Here is a 21257-nt window from a genome sequence, read left to right on the forward strand (position 1 = left end):
GTGCAAACATAGTAGTGTTGTAAATTGTTTTGTTTAGATTTTTTATAGTTCATAATCATTTTTAAGATTGCATATTTTTTATCGTTTTAAATCAAATTTTAATAATTTTGAAACAATATTTTTACAAAATTTAATACATTTCATTGGTATCTATCTAGGGTATATTTACATTTATTTAAAAACGTGTCATATTCGTATTATATGTATAACGATAAGTTAAATATACCAACAAAATAGATGATTATTAACATGCGTACATATCTAGAGTATTATTTAGAATTTCATAATGTTGTGTAGTTTTTTACCTTCGCTCCAATTTGTGGCATATTTGTTCTTTCTTTCATTCAGTTTAGTGTTAGCTTTGCTTCTGACAAGTTCTATTTTAAAAGAGTGTGTTTAGTTGTTGTAAATTTAATAAAATTTCTCCACCCCTCTCCTCTCGTTTCCAAAATGACAAAATTTGAGCTTTCTCATCTACTTAACGAAGAACTTATTAAACGTGCTCTCCTAAATTATCACAATTCAAATAATTCGAGTGCTTTTAAAATAAAAGCTTGTGAATTTAAGCTTTCACCCGCCAATGGAGAAAACTTTTGCAGCGAAATTTATCTAGTAAAGGTAAAATATGAAATAAATGTCAATGTTGAGCAAAAATCTTTGATTGCAAAGATTTTAATACCGGAAATAGCGGACTTGGGTTCAAATGAATTCCTAATGCTTAACACCATACTGCCAGGTATGGAACAATGTTTGACTGGAGCTGAAAATGATAACAAATTACATGCCAAATGTTTGCTAAGTGAAAGTGATAAGGCAGAATTTTATATATTGGAAAATTTAAATAGTTTGGGTTATTATTGTGCTGATCGTTGTAAGGGTCTAGATTATGAACATGCTGAAATCGTAATGAAAAAAATAGCAAAATTTCATGCCGCTTCTATGATATATGCCAAGAAAGTGAGTTTATTTTATTTTTAAACACTGTAAATAGTGACTATATTTCACTTCTTATTTTAAGTTTCCCGATATAGTACAATCTCTTTTAAATTCGGGTTTTGAAAAAGGTGCCTGTGATGAAGTGTCTCAAGTTATTACTTATGGTGGTTTTGAATATGTTTCTGATATGATTAAAAATTGGCCTACTTATGAAAATTTATCCCAAAAACTTCGTTCTGTTATACCTAAATATAATGGATTGGCTTACGAGGTAGTAAATTCTAAAAATTCCATATTTAATGTTATTAATCATGGTGATCTGTGGGTTAATAATTTTCTTTACAAATATTCCGAAGATAAAGGAAGACCAACAGATGTATTATTTGTAAGTAGTTGTGTTCATATTTGATTATAAAAATGTAAACATTGGCTTTCTTTTAAGATCGACTTTCAGAATTGTTTTTGGGGCAGTTGTGGTGTTGATATAAATTGGTTTTTAAACTCTAGTCTGGAATTGAAAGTTTTAAGTGAAAAACGTTTACAACTAATAGAATGCTATTATGAGGCTTTGACCGCGACTTTGAAAAAAGAAAATTATCCTCAGCTAGAGATTCCTTCGAAAGAAGATGTTCTTGTGGAGATTAAACGTTGCGAGTTTATTGGTTTTTATATAGCTTTATGTGAATTTCCAATGTTTGCCTTAGAAAGATGTAAGTCTCAAGGATTTGATAACAATACATTTACTCAACCAGAAAAAATGAATGAAATTCGTATTCTAATGTATGATAATCCACGTGTGAAAGATACTTTGGCATATAGTTTAAAATATTTTGATGAAATAAATTTGTTGTAAATTTAAATTGACAATAGTGTTTACATTATATACATACTTTCCGTATTATAAAATAATTTAAATAACTTTATTATCTGCTATATTAAAAGTGGATCTTATCAAAAGTGTTCTTTAAAATTTGCTTAATGTAAACAATACAATTTATTTTTGTTTACAAACTTGCAAATTGATGCTACAGAGATACGGACATTAAATTTAAATGTAATGTCATTTAAATTAATGTAAAATATGTAATAAATTAAAAAAAAAATGGTTGGACTGGATAACTCTAAACACTGTAGTATCTGAAACTGCATTATCATGACATAGACACAGTAATAAAATACATTTAATTGTTCTTGTGTTGAAATTCAATAGTCTTGAAAATTCTTTATTAAAAACCAATTTAGATTAAACTCATATTTTATTAAACTTCATTGTTATATATATCCTCTTATAAAAATAAATCTCAAAAAATCATTTTATTATTCTTGACCTTGTATCTCTTTTTTCTCACATTTATTTTGCATAAAGTCAAAAAATTCTATACGACATACTTGACACTCATAGGCTTTTGAAAATTTCCAATAATTTGGATACATTTTATGTTTAATCATGGCATGATAAAGGCTCAAACGTTGTTGTTCTGTAAATAAACGTCTCTTATGCTCCCAATGACGCTTTGACCAATTCTTTAAACTGCTAAATATTTTCAAATCCTCTTGCTGCTGAGGTTTCATATAAAAATTAAGAACATTTTTAAACTTGCTGCGTAATTTTTTAAAATCTATTTTTTCAAAAGGCTCCAAGAAATTTGTAATATTAGCGGTACTTCTAAGTTGTTGGGGGATTTTTATAAATATGCTGAAATAACAAAAATAATACTCACAAATATTTTGTTATGATGAAAACACTCTCAATTAATATCTATATGTTAAACTTATCATATAATAAAATGATTATCTATTTAAGTGTAGTGTAAATTTCGAATTTCATAATGTGTAAAAGCTTTTTTTGCGGTCTTTAGTTTTGAATATAAATTATTTTAGCTCCCTTTAGTTTACGTTTAACTGTGCTTTGAACAAGTTGTGCGAGTAAATTTCTTTGTGTAAGAGTGTTTTTGTTGTTCTTAAACATTTTGTTTACCTTCCCCGCCTGCTCTTAATGAACTAACTAACAATGACGCAAACTATGTTATCTCCTCTACTCAACGAAGCCCTTATCAAAAGAGCTCTCCAAGGTTATCACAATACAAGTGCTTTTAATATAAAAGCTTGCGAATTTAAGCTTTCATCGGCAAATGGAGAAAACTTTTGCAGCGAAATATATCAAGTGGATGTACAATATGAAATGAATGGCAATGATGAACGCAAATCTTTTATAGTGAAGTTAATGATACCGGAAATTGCCGAGATTGGTTCAAATGAGGAAGAAATGTTTAACACAGTATTGCCAGCTATGGAAGAATGTTTAAATGCTGGGGAGAGTGATAATGAAAATAAATTACATGCCAAATGTTTAATAAGTGAAAGGAATAAGGAGGAATATTATGTTTTGGAAAATTTAAATAGTTTGGGTTATTTCTGTGCTGATCGTATAAAGGGATTAGATTTGGAGCATGCTTTAATACTAATGAAAAAGATAGCGAAATTTCATGCCGCCTCCATGATATTTTCCAAAAAAGTGAGTTCTGTATTAATTAACTCTTAAAGGAATGTTAATATTTTTGCAAAACATTTTTATAGTTTCCTGATGTGGTGTCGTCTTTAAGAGGTTCTCATTTTGAAAAAGGTGCTTCTGATGTTATAGCCGAAGCCATTACTTTTGGTGGTTTTGAATATGTGTCCAATATGATTAAAAATTGGCCTTCATATGAGTACTTGTCCCAGAGAGTTCAGGCAGTTATACCAAAATTCAATAATATGGTAATGGAAGTGGTTAATTCGAGGAACTCTAAATTCAATGTTATTAACCATGGTGATTTGTGGGTTAATAATTTCTTATACAAATATGATTGTAACTCCAATAAGCCCATTGATGTGTTATTTGTAAGTTAACTTTGTTCTAAATATTGCTAAAACAATATTTTACTTGGTGCTTTTTTAAAGGTGGATTTTCAAAATTGTTTCTGGGGAAGTTGTGGTTTTGATATCAATTGGTTTTTAAATACCAGTTTGGAATTGCAAGTTTTAAAAGATAAACGCCAGCAATTAATACAAACATATTATGTTCAATTAAAAGAAACTTTGGAAAAGCAAAATTATCCTAAAGCAGAGATACCCTACTTGGAAGATGTTCTTAACGAAATCCAACGTTGTGAATTGATCGGTTTATACACCTCGCTTTGTGAGTTGCCTATTGTGGCCTTGGAAAAGTCTAAATCTCAAGGATTTGACTGTAATACTTTTGGCCAGCCAGAGAAAATGAAAAAAATAAGAGTTTTAATGTATGACAACCCACGTGTTAAGGAAACTTTGGAACATACTTTAAAATATTATGAAGAAATAAATATGTTATAATAATTATAATTTAAACAAAAACTTACTTAGCACTTAGTAATTGGGGAAATTCTATAGCAACATCGACTAGTTTTTTCTTTTTTGCCTGTTTGAAACGTGGGAATTTGTTCAATTCTTGATGATAGTATTCACAATTATTGGTCATTAATTCCTGTATGCTAGTCACAGGCTTAAATTCGGTTATATTGTTACTAGCAGTAAAATTGTAGTGGGAAAGAACAGGTGGAGAAGCATAAAATTCAAAACCTTTTTAAAAAATATGAATTAAATTTATTATCTATAAAAACTGTTAGTTTTGATTTACCTCTTCTACTGCAATCTGAATTAAGTTTTTCTATGTAATATAATTTTTCAGTTTTTTGCTTTTTGCTGCCTTCTAATAAGGCTATTTCATTAACCAAATATTTGAAAGCATCATTTATACAGTCCGTATATTTTAATCTCAATGTCAAGGAAGAATCACTGTAATAAGACAAGTTATATATGTATAAGTTTTAAAAAAGTTTCATTTCTCTATTCATTTATTTTTATGTTAATTTGAATTTGAGAATATTTCTATTATATGGAGGAGGTTTTTTTTCTTCTTTAGATAATTTGCGGTTTTGTATATTCATATTCGCCACAATGTACTTCTTAACTGACTGACAATTTTCCACTTGATAAAACATTTTCATTTGCATAATAATGTTCACAGTAAAGATAATAATGCATGCAAACCAAACGACCATACATACTCCTCGAACAAACAAATAACTATCATTGCCAGCTTCATCACCATCTTCAGCAGTATCATCCTCACCATTTTGACTGCCATCAAGCTAAAGTACATACACTACACTATACTAATCATAAATGCAAAGTATTGCACAATGATGATTCGACGACAATGTATAGCAAAGATATGGTTGCATTATAAATACAATATTTTTGCACTTTTCTCCAGATATAAATATATGAGCATATTCGCTTAAGTTAAAGGGTTTTTCTTCTCTTCATCTAACGACTTCAAGTATGTATTATCACAGGAGTTAGTTGCCTTTAGAATGTTTGTGCAGGAAAAAATAATATAACGAGTTGTATAAACCACCTCATTATGCACCAAGTTGTTGTAGAAATCGTTAAATTTAGTGAGGCACAACGGAGGTAAAATGGTGTAGGGTTAATATTTCTCAATAAAGTTTTATTTCTACACCTATAGAAATATTGCCCTATAAATTGAATGAAAACATGGTTTCTCAGGACTAAATTGCATCAAATGTAATTTAAATTTTAGCGTGGTTCAAATCTTTTTTAACTAATATTTTGACTTAATCTGCAACCATGATTTTTACTAAGCATATAAATGATATATTATCGAATTTTTTTCTCTATGTAATTAACACATTATAACAACATTAATATAAAAAAAGCGAAAAAAAACTTACCTTTTCAATTCCCTAACAACTTGAGATTCCGACATTACCGCATACACTTCACAAACTTCATTATCCGCAGTTATATTTAAATTTTCCCCAATCCAGACATTTACTATAGTTTTAAAATTCGTATAATTATTTGTATATTCTTCACCTTCTGATCTTAAGTATTCTTCATCTATATAACTAGGCTCTCTATGGATATAAATTCGTATATCATCCTTGCCAAAGATTTCCATTAGTGATAAAAAATTTGAGAGTTCTGGGTTAAGTATATAAACTTCAGCATAATTTGGGTGTTGCATGAAGAAACTTTTGCAGTGATAAGTTATAAATGGCAAATCTGATGATATATGTTCCTCAACAGTTTCGTGATTTATAAAAGTAAAAGGCTGAAAGATAGAGGACTAGAAATTATTAGTTATGAAGCAGTATTGTTTATAGATCAGTTGAAATGGGTCATCATTAGACTTGAGCATATAGGTAATTCACTTGACTAGATCTTGATTGATCAGTCTATAGCTTTGAATATAGATTAGTATATAGTCTTAACTATAGATTAGTTTATAGTTTTGACTATAGATCATGTTAGTCTTGACTATAGTTCAATATGGAGTCATGAGTAAAGTTTAGTCTATAATGGTGTCTGTAGATCAGACTGTAGTCTTAACTATAGTGATGGCTATTGATTAGTCTATAGTCTTGACCATTGTTCAGTCTATAGTTTTAACTATAGATCTGCCCATAGTCCTGATTATATACTACTCTATAATCTTGACAATAAATCACTCCATTGTTTTGACTATAGATTAGCCTTGACTATAAATAACTCTATTATCTTGTCTATAGATCACTCTATAGTCTTGCCTATAGATCAGTTCGGAATCTCTACTAGAGACCAATCTATAGTTTTGATTTATAATTTTACCATTCCTCCAAAAGATAATTCCTTTTGCTTAAGATTTTTGCCCAATTTCGATTTATCCTGTATTTCATCTTCCATTTCATCTTTTATATAATCATGTGAGGAACTTTGCGAAATTTGAGATTCTAAAGAAATTACAGAATATTTTTTCAAAACGTTTAAAAGTTTAACAACCTAAGTTACCAAACTCATCTGTTTCCTTCTCAAATATATTCTCGATGGTGGTTTTAAATGATGAACCATCTTTGTGAAAACATTTAAAATAATCTGAGGACCAAATCATTTTTACACCATCACTGCGCTCACAATAGGATTCATTGGCATAATAGTCATGCCATTCATTAAGAGAACAATGAGGTCCTTCAAAGATCTGAAGCTAATACAATTAATAAAATAAAATTAAAATTAAATTGTTTATTTACATTTCCTTGATGGGTCATATTTATACGCCTTCCTTGGGAAGTGGTTACTATTAGATGTAAATATTTTAAATCATATATAGAACATAATAAATTTAAGAAGTTTAATTCATAATTAATGCAAGATTTTAAAGTGTTTCTTGATTTTTTAGATTGTTTCGATTTATGCTCAAATGTATCTCCTTTATTTATTATTGAGTCACCCTGAGCTTTGATATCTATATAACCCGAACTTTTCTCTTGCACCTCTCCCAGCTCACTAGTGTGGCCTTGTTCTTCCTCTTCTTCCGCTAACTCATGTTGATAAAGTTTATATATTTCACCATTATAACGCATTATCATGATCAAATCATTACTCTTAAAGAAAACAATTATAGCTCCTAAATTAGTATAAATTCTACGCTCTTCTTTTCGAGGAGTATCATCACAATACCAAATTTGCTCACAATATGTGTCGTGATAAAATACACTCAATCCGTTTGGATAATACATAACGATCTTCGAAAACTCTTCGGGATTATTAAGTATACGAATACTGATATTGTTGGGACTAATTAAACGTATGTTATTGCTTATATTATGGGGTAAATGACGAGTTCCATTGAAAAATATAGTGGTATTATTTAAGGCCAAAGTAATTTGCTTGTTCATATCCTGAAAACACCATTTCTCCTCATACAGTTGCACGTATCCCTTTTGATAATAGTATTTGGAAATTTTATATTTTACTTCCTGTAAAGTATCCTCCAAGTTGTATCCTTTAAGCAAATGATGATCTTGCGGCAAGCCGATGGAATTTTCGCTTTTTGTAGATGATTTAGCAAGCGAAGATTTTTTACCACTTTTACTTCTATTGGAGTAATCACTTTTTCTACTTTTATTTTCTTCTTTAGCAGTTTCTTTTTGTAATTTCAAAGCTTTAAGCGAATTAGGTCTTATGAAGATATTTTCATCAAATTCCAAAGTTTTAACTTTTTTCTCTTGAAGACTAGTATCGGAATAAAGTTCTGGTTTTAGGGAGGGGGTGTTTAAATTTTGCAAAAACTCTTTCATTTGAAATAAAGTAAAATCCCGAAAACATAAACGTGTGGGTATTATCACGCGGTCTTCAACTTCATTTAAAACATTAAACGATCTTTTAAAAGTATAAAGTTTGTAGCCAGGAGCAATTTCTTGTATTTGGTAATCATCATATTGTTTAATTAACTCTGTTATGCGTTGTTGGCTGCAATCGGAATTAGCATAATATTTTACATATTTAGGTAGATTTATAGTTTTAAAATTTTCTTCATCATTATTAAAAGATTTTGGAGTCCTAAACACCGAATATGTTTTAAGCATATTATAATCTAAACAGCTTAAATATAAAGAATCATATTTACTGGGCTCAACATTTTGCAGCATATTTAATAAAAAAGTATTATTGTCGTCCATAATCAATCTTTCAAATTTGGAAATTTTAATAATTGATGAAAACTTAGAACTAGTTTCTTCACTTTCTGACCAGCCGCAGGTGTTTAATAAACTATTTAAGTAAACTGCTATTGTAGACAAATCCGTGCCGCTTATAGTTGAAATAGAATTTTGAAAATTTCCCTTTATACACAAGGACTCAGCCTTGTAATATAGTTCTGTTAAATTAACATTAGCGGGAATTTGTACATCTATTAATTGAAAGGGTTTATAATAAAACAATTCATATTGCTGCCTTAACATATCTATATCATAAATACTCCAGGTTAATTGATCATAGATTTCTCGACAATATTTAGTAGCTAAACAATTAGATATAACCGGTAATTCATGGTTAAATAAACCCACTGGCTTCAGACTTATTTCTTGTCTCATTTGATAAATTGAAAAATTAATTGTAGCCAAAGTTGCCACAATAAAATTTCGTAATTTATTATTACCCAACATGATGTCATAGTTGCTTTCAGTTGGTATAAAATTTATAATACCCTCAAGAGGTTGATCTCGCCTTAAAAGAGAAATTGTATTTTAAATGTAAAAGGATTACTAAAATTTTGTTTTATAAACATTTCTTATTTATTTACTAGTATTTGTCTGTAAAGAAAACATGAAGTAGTTTGGAAATCTTATGCATTTGTACTCTACGAGCGCAGTTTGTGGATGGAAAGAGGGAATGAGTAACCTCTTATCACTTCTGTTTATTTTAGTTAAACTTTTGTATATTATTGATTGCTAGAATATTTATTTTCAAATTATGTAAATATTGAATAATTGCTTTATTTGCCCCCTGCCTCTGCTTTTATAAATTTTAAATTATTTTGAATTTCTTGTAGTAAGTTGCACATAAATTTCGTATAAGTAATAGCATTTTTTGGAAAAATGCATACATGATGCATGTCTGCATGGCCAAAGATAAAGTTTTCCCTTTTATACCCTACTTAAGATTGGAAAGTGTTTTAAGGACTTTCTCAGGCAAAGTTCTAAAGCAAAAGAAATTATCTTTTGAAGGAATGATTGATCTTGTTTTAAAACAATGTTGATAAAATTCATTTTCAAAGAAATGTTTGAACTGCAATATCTTTTGTAAATAATTTAAATTTTTGTTGTTCTCACAAGTAATTATCTTGTAGGGAATCACGACGACTAGTATATGGCGCCAACTTACAATACTTTATCCCATACCTCATCGTCTTTCAATTACAACATACAACAAATCTTTCTTGGGAATTAGTTACAACAAAATAATAAGAAAAGCACAATAGTGTACAGACTCCTGTCATTCCATTAACTTTTAAATGCATTTTTGAACAACCCAAGTTTGTTTTTTCTTTTCATTTTTGTATAGAAAAGTTCTTTTGAAAATAAACACTTGTTAGTTTGTTTAAACTTTTTGCAGTGTGAAAACTTACATACTTACAAGTGTTGGCTTGCATAAAGCTATGACTTGGAAAGGTTTTTGCATAAGTTGGTAAGTGTCATGTCAAGTTAAGACTCCGGTATTTAAATAGCAATTTATTGTTCAAGAGATGCAAACAGAAGGAAGGAAGTATAAGACGAAAAATAAAGAAACTTTTTCACAATAAAGCTCTTTAGAAAACACTTAAGGTATAAAATTACAGATTTATTTAAAAATACATTTATTTACCTTAATAAATCCTTATAGAATTCTTCACACATTTCGCCCAAAATAATTATGTACAATTTGCCCAAGGTGGGCTCATCTTTAATGTACTGAAGGTAATAATCCCATAAGAGAAATTAAAAAATATATCATTTGATAATTTATAAAACAAACCTTTCTTGTAGATATTAGTTTAGGCTGTCCTACTCGATTGTGTTCTTGGGGTAATAGTGAAACGGCACAGGGAATTTTGTCTTCTGTTTTCAATTCTTTGTTAGTGTTAGAAAGTTTTTGTTTATTGGTATCCTTTAGTTTAGGTTCTAAAGAAATTTTATTGTTTTCTTCTATGTGTTTTAGCCAATATTCATATAAATTAAATTTTAATTCTTCATTGATTTTCTTTATTAGTAATTCATATTCCTTGCGAAATCCTTGTATTTGTAGTATCAAGTTTTTTATTAAATAATTATTGAAATTCTCTTTCAATTCTTTTCTCATTTTGCTATTACGTGGCTGATTGTTAAGATCTTTTTGTAATTCATCTAAATCCACAATAAAAAGCGTTTGTCTTAAACCCGTTAAAGCTTGTCGTTTAAATTCATCTTTAATGGTATTTAAACCCGAACCATGGAAATTGACACAATACAGACCATAACTGGTTCTATCACGTAAACGCTGAAACATTAAATTTTAGGTTTAGCGGAATGTATTGAAGTCCTCTTAAGATAAATACCTCAGAGGTTAGTCTTTTACCGCTCATGTTAGATTTTTTTCTAGTTTTCTTAAAAGTTTTCAATCTAAAAAATATATCAGTATTAGTTAAAAACTACAATTTGTCAATAAAACAAATTTATCGATATTTTACAGGGAAAGAAAAATTTTAACTTTTCCTCAATTTCATAATTTTTATACAAATTTCATTTTTTTTTAAGTATGAGTACATAAGTACTTTCTTTAGATTAAAACCCATTAACTTTAAATATCATCTTCTATATTTCAAGACATTATCAAATGACTGTACAATTTATATTCAAACAATAAAATCATTTTCTATATCCTTTAGACAAACGTCTATAGAGACAGACTATAGACGTTTGTTAAAAACTGTTGCTGATTACCCAATAATTTTTCATTATATCAAACAATAGACCTTCACATATTTATTTTGTTATTCTTCGTATTCATATGTAAATTTCCCCACATTTTAACTTACACAATAATGTGTCTTGTGTGCATGTGTGTGTCTTTTTTCCACACACATTCAAAAGATACAATATTGTCATACATCCTTTAATGTGACACTATATAAAAAAGAAGTGGTATAAAGTCCTTTGTTGTATGGTTTGGTGTTGTTGTTGTTGCTTCTGTTATTGTGTCTTTGATGTAAGTAAACATGCAACTAATGTGTTTCAATTTTTAAAATAATATAAACATTCTCGCAGATACACATACACCCAATCTAACTCTATAACAGTTATCATTGTTTAGTTAATGTAACTGTAATTTTTTTTATATAGAACCACCCAGCAAACAAAGTATAATGAAGTAGAAGCGTTTTCTCTCTAAATGATGCATCGATCAAAGCTTTTTTGGATCTTCCATCTATCGTCGGTGTTTATAGCAAAAGCATCATTTCTAAAAACTTAGAATTATTTTCCTCTCTCTCTCTCTCTTGCTAATTAATTGAAAACTTTATATAAATTGTCAGTCTCAACAACACGTCTACAACAACAGATCCTTCGGTATTCCATAATAACAATCGTCATGGTCCTGTATCCTCGATCGTTTTGTTGTTAAATTTCAAAGCTTTTAAACTGTTTACTATTAATCGTCAACATGAGAGCTTTTCTGTTCCCAGAAAGCTCTGATGGTTTAATGTAATTTAAAGACTTTGGCTAGTAAATTATTCCAATTGATTGCTGGGTTTTCTTGTGTATTATTCACACATATGAATGAATGGTTAGTTGTCTGAACATCCAAAGAAGGATTTCAATTCTTTGTATATGTGTATATTTTTTCTTGTTTGCTGATTTTTTATGCATATCAAATTGTTTTTAAAGTAAAATTATTAATGTTTAACTATTAAAATGATAAATTGTATATAATTTACATATTTACATATCAGAGTAATTTACATTTATATATGAAAATTCATATGTGTAAAGTGGTTGTTGTTCCAATTCAATTTTCTAAAAATTTAATACTAAATGTTGCCATCTAAAGAAAAGGCATAACGAGTGGTCATTAGTTTTGGCAAAAACTATAAATAGGTTGGTGGTTGTTTATGATTATATATGTGTTTCAAGCCACATATAATTATTTTTAGAAATAAATAAATCATTTTAAAAACTTTTTATTTATATTTTATCTATAAATCAGTAAAATTTTGTCTTTTATATTTATATAACACTTTAATCCTTTTTTGTTAGACATGTAACCATAATTGTTTATGGAATTGACCTCTTAGTTTTTCTTATAAATATTAAAGGAAACAACCCCGAAATTGTGTTGGATTTTAAGATTTATGAAGTGCAAATTTTCATGTTAAAGGAAGTCAAGAAGAGGAAAATTTTTTGTGTATTTCTTCTTAAATAAATAATTAATTGTATAGATTTTGTTTATAGACAAACAGGCGCTAGCTTAAATAATTACTAGAATATGTACATATGTATGTTGTTGTATGTTGGGACATCATAGAAATGACCTACAAATGTGGATTGGTTATAAATAAAACTATGAGTGTGTTTTGTTGTCTTTTTGACTTCCTGTTGTTGGTTATATCCGTTGAAAGTTTGAAAAACTGATTATGATCTTTTGGACAGCTGAAAGAAAAAATATATATTTGCAAAATGATTAATTAGTGAGTAAAATCTACTACATGTTTTATCATTCTGGGCAATATTTTGCGTTTTATAAAAATAATATTGTATATTTTTTAAATTGAATTTGTTAAGACTTAAATTGTGTATTCTATGTATTAGATATTCTCTGACTAGATTATTGAATATTTTATTGACTAGTCTAATGACTTGTCTATCGGCTAACCTAGTATATTGACTAATCTAGAGATCCATTTACTAATAAGTTTACACGTCTATGGTATTGATTATTGACAATTCTAGCGACCAGTCTTGCAAGTCTTGAGTCTTATCTGTTGTATTATCTAGAGACTAGCCTATTGATATACTATTATATTGAAAAGTCCAGATACTGGTCTATAGAACTAACTATCGATGTGTGTTATTAACTAGTATAATGCTTACTATTTTAACCGGTATTAGACCCTATACCGGTTAATCAAACTATACTAGTCTAGGGAATATTCTATAGACTTGTTTGAGGATTAGTCTCTTGACTAGTCTTGAAAATAAATTTTTGTTTAACGTTTAGTGTATATATTTAAACATGTTAAGCGAACACTTTCTTAAGAACGTCATACACTTAAATCCCATCCATATAAATAGTAAAATTTACCAACTCATGTTTTGTGCTATTCTATTTTTATAACCTCAACAATCTTTCACTCTTAGACATATGATTAATGATAATATACCCAAGAATTTTAATTAGTTTGTATATCATTTGTAAGAAATCTTTCGCAGTTTCAATTCCCCAACCCTTTAAGCCAAACAGTAACAGTTTAACTTTAAGCATTTATCTCGTTTCTATGATTCCTGAAAATCCAGTCAAATAGCAAAATACAAAAAAGCAATGACAACAAAAAGATGGATGAATAAAATGACGAATGAAAGAGAAATCAAAAAATAATTTATAATTGCCCAGAAGACAAGCAAAGAGAACTTGTAAATCCCCAAAAAATGTTCAGAAAAGATAATAAAAATAAAACATAAGGATTTATTTGCAATAACAAATCTAAGCTAAAATAGCACTTAATTTTGATTAAATGTTAAGAAAGAGTTATCTACCTTTTTTAGCCCTTTCTATTTTGAAAAACATACATATAAATAGTATGTACTTAACTAGTTTTAAAATAAATGATGTTTATATTAACACCCAGTGATAGTTTTAATAGGCACTTAACTTAAATTAACATTTAGCAACCCTGCTTGTTTAGGTATTGACAAAATACCCAAAAACACCCCCAGATTTATTTCCTAAATGTCACTATTTAAAAATAAGAATTTTCCTCATTTTATTTTTAACTGCCTTTTTTCTACATATGATTAACATTTTTACCTAAGATTAATGACTATTCATGTGTTTTTAAAAAGCGTATAATTAGTATTCAACACTTTTTGGTTTTTCGAAAAAAGTCATTTCGACTTTTAGATACAAACTCACTGACACACACATGTGATGACACTTATCAAAATTATTTATAATTTTTCATTTTCTAAAACAATAAACCTCAATGATTACTGGGTGTGTGTATCCTTTACAAAAAAGACAATTTATCACTTGTCATTAAAAGCTTTCTTTTTTGCTTACATGATTTTTTTTTTAATTTTTTCTACATATGCAAGACGCAATTAAAATTTTGACTACAATTAATGGTGGGAGATGAGGCTGCAGAAATCAAGAAAAATTAAAATAATTTAAATAAAAAAGAGTTTTTCCTTCAACCCTTCTTTAGAAGAAAATATAAATGAAAACACATAACTGTACTTATTTTATATGTTTTCTTCATTTATTTGAAATCATACCAGTAGCAAGAATTTATTATCTTAAAAATGTTTTGCGGGCATTTAATTGCATTTTCGTAAAAGGCATCAAATAGCACTTTCAATTAAATTGGCTGGCATCTCTTTCCTATTCCCTTTCTCCTCTGCCCTTATAATGCTCTTACTCTACAAAATAATAATAAAAAATACATAACAACACACACCGAGACACCCACACAAAGAACACTTCAATATTTGTAAGCAGGAAGTTAAGTGCATTTTCAATATGTCCGACCATTTGAATGCATCTTCTTTTATTGCATTTCTCTTCTATTCTGTTTAGCAGAATGTGTTTGGGGGGAAACGGAAGTGCATATAGTAGTAATATGGTGCACTAGTATTAGTCTTTGCTATATTTGTTTGTTAAAGACAACAACTTCTCGTAGACATATCATTTTACCAGTTAAAATGCAAATATCTATAAGCTAAAGACAACAAACTGTAACTGTAGCTGGATGATTGTACATAAAAATGAAGTTGTAATAACGGTTAGAGTTTTAATTGAAAGGTGAGATGCATTTGTAAATTGCATAAAATCATTATCGTCTGTACAGTTGTATATGGTTCTTAATGTTGTTTTTGGAAAAACAATTAGACTGTAAACCATTACTTACTTACTTACAATCGAGTTACAAATGTACACAACTTATGACTTTTAATAATGGAATAGTCTATAAGTTTTTATGAGTATCTTTTCTTTAAGTTATTAAATGGATTGTGGCAGAAGTTGTAAAGACGTAACATTCTTATTAAACTCTGCAACTTCTATAATATAATATATATAAATTTGTCTATTTGTTTTTAATTTATACAATTTAGTTTTGTGATCGAAAATCGGTGAAGCGATGTTCGTCAGTCTGTTATTATGTTTTTTAAAAGCAATATTGTGCAGAGTCCATACAATATCCTTTTTGAAAGATTTCATCCTTAATCGTTACTGTCAAATTTTAACAGAAAAAGCTGACGTTCAATCTATATTGTAAATTACAATATTTCGATAACCTTGTTAAACTAACCTTGACTAAAAGTATACTTTTTTTTTAAAGATCAAAATATATTTCTTTAAAGCGAACATTTAATTCGACCTAAATTGTTGCTTTTGTTTCATTCTTATTTATTAACAGAATCATATTTTATTTAAACAATTTTTCTAAATATTAAGTAATTTCAATATTATTATTTTGACTTTGTGGCCAAGCAGCAGTTTCATTCTTTCCAATCTTAAAATTGTAATCTTTGACTTTGTTCTTTCTCTCTGTTAACAAAAGTAAACATTTTAATGCATTTGCTACGGAAATTGATTTATGAGTTTTCTTTTGACATTGTATTTGCCAAAGGATTCTTTTAGTCTCTAACCTCTTAAATATGGGGAAGTTATACAGAGTGCAAGAAAGTGCAAACAAACACGATGATGTTGATGATGATGAGGACGACTTGACATGATACAGGGTATAAATTAAGGGTAACATTTGTTTGATTGCCATGTTAATTACGGTTTTGCACTCACAAGTATAATACACTTTAATATTGATGACTGCTAGAAACGGTATGTAAGGGTTTATAAAGACTTTTGTTATAAAGTAAAATATTTTTCTTTTATATTTTTCAAAAAGTTAAACTATAATAATTAATATTTTAAGATTTTTTTTCATAACAAATAATACAAAGCATACAAAAACAAATTTTTTATTATATTTTTTATAATTTGTATTTATATTTTAAAATGATGATTGTTAATCAATCAAATATTACACTTTTTATCTCAAATATTTGTATATTTTGAGCGTAACCTTACAACTTTTATAGACTTTATCTTGTTCTATATTAAGCACCAACTTTTTTGAAGTGTTTTTAGTGAATACAATTTTATAATGTATGAACAATATTTTACAATTTTATAGAAAATTATAAAATATTATTTATAAATAAAGTTTAATTTTAAATTCTTCAAATAAGGTACTTGAACAAAATTTTGCCACCTTTACTTATTCAAAATCAATGAGTTGTTAAATATGTACTTAAATTCTTTTTGCCACCTCAAAAACTTCAGACTCTTGAGTAGCGTACAAATCAACACTTAAAAATATGTTTTATTTAATTTTTAAACCAAATCTATTTACTGTGATTTGAGTGCAAATACAAGTATTTATATCTAGGATTAAGAAAAAAAATTGTTAATAAAGCACTTTTTTGTTTAATTTTTTTTATTTTTAAATATCGATTTATAATACAATAGCTAAGAGTAAAGTAATAGAATTACATATTCTTAACACTTAAATGGTATTTATTCTTGGATTTCTTCACTTCTTTTATTACATCAATTCTTTAAATATTTCCTCCTTGATGATTTTTCGTAATGATTTACAAATAATTTAGTTTTTACACAAACGAAAAAATATTTTTTTTGGTAAAAACTTATTGTATTCGCAAGAGGTTGTATTCTCGCAAAAATATAACTTGTTACTTAACTGCTTATTTTTAGACAATAGTAGTAAGTACTTAACTAACTCACTATTTGTAAGCGAGCGTAGTAAATACTTGTATCAAATGTCAGCACCGTATTTAAATAATGACTTAATATTATATTACTTTTTTTTACTGAGAACTTCTTTCTTATAACCATACAGGGTTGTGTTTTTTCTATATAAACCTTGCTGCCAGTTTTCTCTCCTTTTTTGCATATTGTACTTTAAAACAAAATCAAATTGAAATTATTTGTTACAGACAAATTCATGACAAATTAAAAATTGAAAAGAAATTAAATCAGTGTTTTTCGAATGGCTTCTCTTTTGTGATTTTTTTGTGTTAGAAGGTTTTTTGAAAATCCCTGCCAAATATGCCAATGGTTAAACCAAGCGTAAAAAATTGTAATAGAAAAAATGTTGCTTCTATACCTAAGGGAATTGATCGAACAATATTGCGGAGAGTATAAAAAAACAGCAATAGTAAACCACCAACAGTGATTTTTCCATAAACATTTCATCAAACAAATCAAAAGGCAAAAAGTTTATTTGATATTTTTACAGGGTTTAAGTTAAAAATGTTATTAATATATGTATGAGTAATTAAAATATCCTACGAAGTCTAAAACAGAACCAGTCACCTTACTGGTTATTAGGAGATAGAAAAGGTTCTGGTTTAAATCTATAACTTTTCCTCATTTAGGTACTTATTTATCGTGAGTATTTAAGGGTTAATCCTGCCTCTATGTATAAGTATGAGTGTCACATCTGCGGTTAACCATATATATTCGAATATATTCGTATGTATATTTGCATTTAACTTGTTTTACTACCTTGTCACAATCATATTACAATTTATAAATGTTTTTCTTTTTCAATCCATAAAACTCATGCCTTCATTTTCATATAAAATTTAAATGTAATTGTGATGAAATCGTAATAATACTCGCAGAAACAAAATGAAAATACAATCATATGATATAAATAAATAAAAAAAGTACAATTGACAATTCATAAATTTAAATCGAATTTTTGAAAAGTGAGTGGAACCCCCTCAGAACTCCAAGCAAAGCGAAATAACGGTAACACATGTCAATGAAATGTTGCCAATATAGAGCTCCCTTTAGGTAAGTGTTAAAGGGGGGAAGGGTGGACGAAAGAGTTGGCTATTTTTTTTTTTTTTTTGGTAAATTTAATTTTGAATGGTTATAAAACAATATTTGTTTCCCAATATTTGATTTACTTCAGTATAAATGCCTGAGTTGGTGTACACTTTGCTAAAGTTGTCTTTTAACTGTTGGCCTATACAAAGTTAGACAACAAAATTTTAGGTTTTGGTCTTTTACAACCACAAATTGTGGTTTAGCTGGTCATCCACAATTCCAATTTTTTTCTTTATTGAAGAATCAAACTGTAAAATGTTTAAGGTGGGAGCTAAAGTTTTAAAATATTAAATAATTTTAAAGAGAATTTTTTCAATTTTATATAATTTTTGTTGTTTTTTATATGCATACTTTTTTTCAAATAAAATATGATAAACATCTTGAAATTTCTTTTAATTTTCTCAATGAATGGTTATTTTTTTTTTTTTTTCATTTTAATAAAGATTTTTCTTTTATTATTTGTTTTAACATCTTAGCAAGTGGTCATTTTAAAAACTGACATTTTAAATGAAACATTTGTTATGGCAAGACATTCATCACTTTCTGGTGTTAAAGTCAAGTAAACAAAAGATTGTCTGGAAGATGTTTTTTTAAGAAAAGAAGGTCTATCACAGATTTAGTTAAATGGGAGAATTCTATCGAAATCATACTTCTTTTTCTGTTTTGAGAATAAGCTTGTTAAAAGCTATCTGCCGATGGCTGATTTAAAAGGCGCTCATGTTGAATACATACTTTATTCAACTAATTTAAGTTATTATATAACTAACTGTGAATATCCTCTTGTAAAATAATTTCTATAATGTTTATTTGCTCAGAAAATATATTTCAGCAAAAAAATTTTAATATTTTTCTTAAAAAAATCTTAAGAATTTCTTTCATTATATCTGACCCTCAAACTCTAAAGTAAAGTATTAAAATAGATTTCTATATATTTCCATTAAAATAATTGTTTTTTCGCCCTCAAAACTGTTGTGGCGCATTTTGGATGACAGTTATTGTACTATTGTTTTGGGAAAAAGGTACTCAGCCATATTGTCATTTCAAACACTTAGAAAATGTTAAAATAAATACAAAAAAGGAATGTAAAAAATTAATTATTAAGATTATGCATTTTTTGTTTAAAACACAAAAAATTTAATAATGAACTACTTTGGATATGGAAACCTTTTGGTCACTATAACAATAGGCAATCCATGGTTATATTTAATGGGTTTTTAATAGTTCAGTCTTTAATTGATATGATTACCAAATTGAAGGAGAAATGGTAAGAGATCGTGGATAGTTTTTGTTTTCAGGAGCAATTTAGAAAAATCATAAAATTTTCAGAGATCTTATAGTAATTACTAAGATTTTCATTCCTATATTCAAAATATAACTCTTAATATCTTTTCATATTATTAAGGGTGTTATTTTCATAATTTCTTAAGCTCTAAAGTCTATAATAATATTTTTATAATAAAATAAAAATTCTAATTAAATTTTTTCTATACTTAACAAATACAAAAATATAATAAAAATGAAATTTCTTAATTTGGAATTTAATTCTTTAGAAAATCGTAAAAAACAAAACTTTTTGATGACCCGATTTTTTTTATAACGGAAATACAAACGAGGTGTGTCGCCTGCTGTAGTAAAAATATTATAAGTGCATTTCTAATTGTTTCAACAAATTTGCATATGAAGCAGGAAAAAATAAATAAAAAAATATATAAAAATTCGAATAATTTACACAAAAAATACAGACTATTTGTTATAATTAAATCCCATTTGTTATTCGTAACCAGATTAAAACTGGTCATAAGAAAGTCGTAAAAAATTATGAAAAATTTACACTTAAAGGAATAATAAAAATAATTTTATAGTCATATTTTTATAGAGCAATTTCCCAACAAATACTATATAAACAATAATAAAAAAACAAACTAACCCCTTCAATTTAATTTTCCTAAAAACAAGCCCATCAAAATATTAAAACGTTATTCATAATTTCAAAATTTTATTTTAAATACTTTACAAAACAGATGAAAACAGTAAGAAAGCAGGAGGCAGCAGGCTAAGTGCAACTGTATTTAGTTTAAACATTTTTAATTACCGTTAAAGCCTATAACGCTTTATGATTAACCCCTTTTTTTTCTAACTGTTGCCACAATAAAACAATCTAACTGAAAGGAAAACTGTATGAGTGAGTGATGCGCAAAGCCTGCAGGCATAAAATGTTTTAATTATTCAACACAATTCGTCAAAATATTAAAAAGGAATGAATCTACTACTATTACACTCAAAGTCAAAGTAAAAGTTTTATTTGTTTATCAAAGTGATAAAAAATAATAGAAAACAAAAAACGACAACAACAGTAACAAATTTTAACTACTACTGTCTGTTTTTGAAATTTATTTCTGTGTCTAAATAAAATATCAAAAAAAGGATAATATTGGCCATCCCATCTGTTTTTTAAGTTCTTTAAGGTGACCAAGGGTGTAATTTTGATGATTGTTTATTTTGTTATAAAAGTAACAATAAAATATTACTTTTTGCTTAACTCTTATTTAGGAAAATATACATTAAATGACTGCATACTTTATTGTTTATAAACATTAAAATGACATAAAAAATATTTCTTTTAAAAGAAGGATGCTCTTTACTTCTTTTTTTTATTTTCTGACTGATGTTTAATTTAAAAGTACTAAATGCATTCAACAAGGGATAACTTGATGGATATATAGATAGATAGATAGATAGATAGATAGATAGATAGATAGATAGATAGATAGATAGATAGATAGATAGATAGATAGATAGATAGATAGTTA

General features: G+C 27.6%; 4 protein-coding genes across 6 annotated transcripts in view; 3 read left to right on the forward strand and 1 right to left on the reverse strand.

Annotated features, from left to right (window-relative positions):
* LOC111687477 (zinc finger protein 2) overlaps positions 1-21257 on the forward strand; it is a 164286-nt gene that overhangs the window by 107016 nt on the left and 36013 nt on the right. The window lies entirely within an intron of this gene.
* Positions 336-2258, forward strand: LOC111687625. Its single transcript, XM_023450082.2, has 3 exons — positions 336-957; positions 1019-1321; positions 1379-2258. The coding sequence occupies exons 1-3, from the start codon at positions 451-453 to the stop codon at positions 1787-1789; spliced, it is 1221 nt and encodes a 406-aa protein (XP_023305850.2). The 5' UTR covers positions 336-450; the 3' UTR covers positions 1790-2258.
* On the reverse strand, positions 2133-10947 carry LOC111687634. 3 transcript variants are annotated; one of them, XM_046950979.1, is made up of 10 exons: positions 10874-10947; positions 10315-10815; positions 10165-10250; positions 7050-8271; positions 6811-6997; positions 6631-6752; positions 5712-6109; positions 4592-4749; positions 4314-4533; positions 2133-2632 (listed from the first exon to the last, which is right to left on the reverse strand). In XM_046950979.1, the coding sequence occupies exons 1-10, from the start codon at positions 10898-10900 to the stop codon at positions 2254-2256; spliced, it is 3300 nt and encodes a 1099-aa protein (XP_046806935.1). In that variant the 5' UTR covers positions 10901-10947; the 3' UTR covers positions 2133-2253. The 3 variants fall into 3 exon arrangements, with proteins under 3 accessions (XP_046806935.1, XP_023305860.2, XP_046806934.1); XM_023450092.2 differs by having other exon boundaries at positions 5712-6094; positions 7050-9027; XM_046950978.1 differs by having other exon boundaries at positions 7050-9027.
* LOC111687569 lies at positions 2801-4456 on the forward strand. The gene is made up of 3 exons (XM_023450013.2): positions 2801-3451; positions 3514-3816; positions 3877-4456. The coding sequence occupies exons 1-3, from the start codon at positions 2948-2950 to the stop codon at positions 4285-4287; spliced, it is 1218 nt and encodes a 405-aa protein (XP_023305781.2). The 5' UTR covers positions 2801-2947; the 3' UTR covers positions 4288-4456.

Source organism: Lucilia cuprina, chromosome 5 (assembly GCF_022045245.1).
Source record: "Lucilia cuprina isolate Lc7/37 chromosome 5, ASM2204524v1, whole genome shotgun sequence".
Lineage (NCBI taxonomy): Eukaryota > Metazoa > Arthropoda > Insecta > Diptera > Calliphoridae > Lucilia > Lucilia cuprina.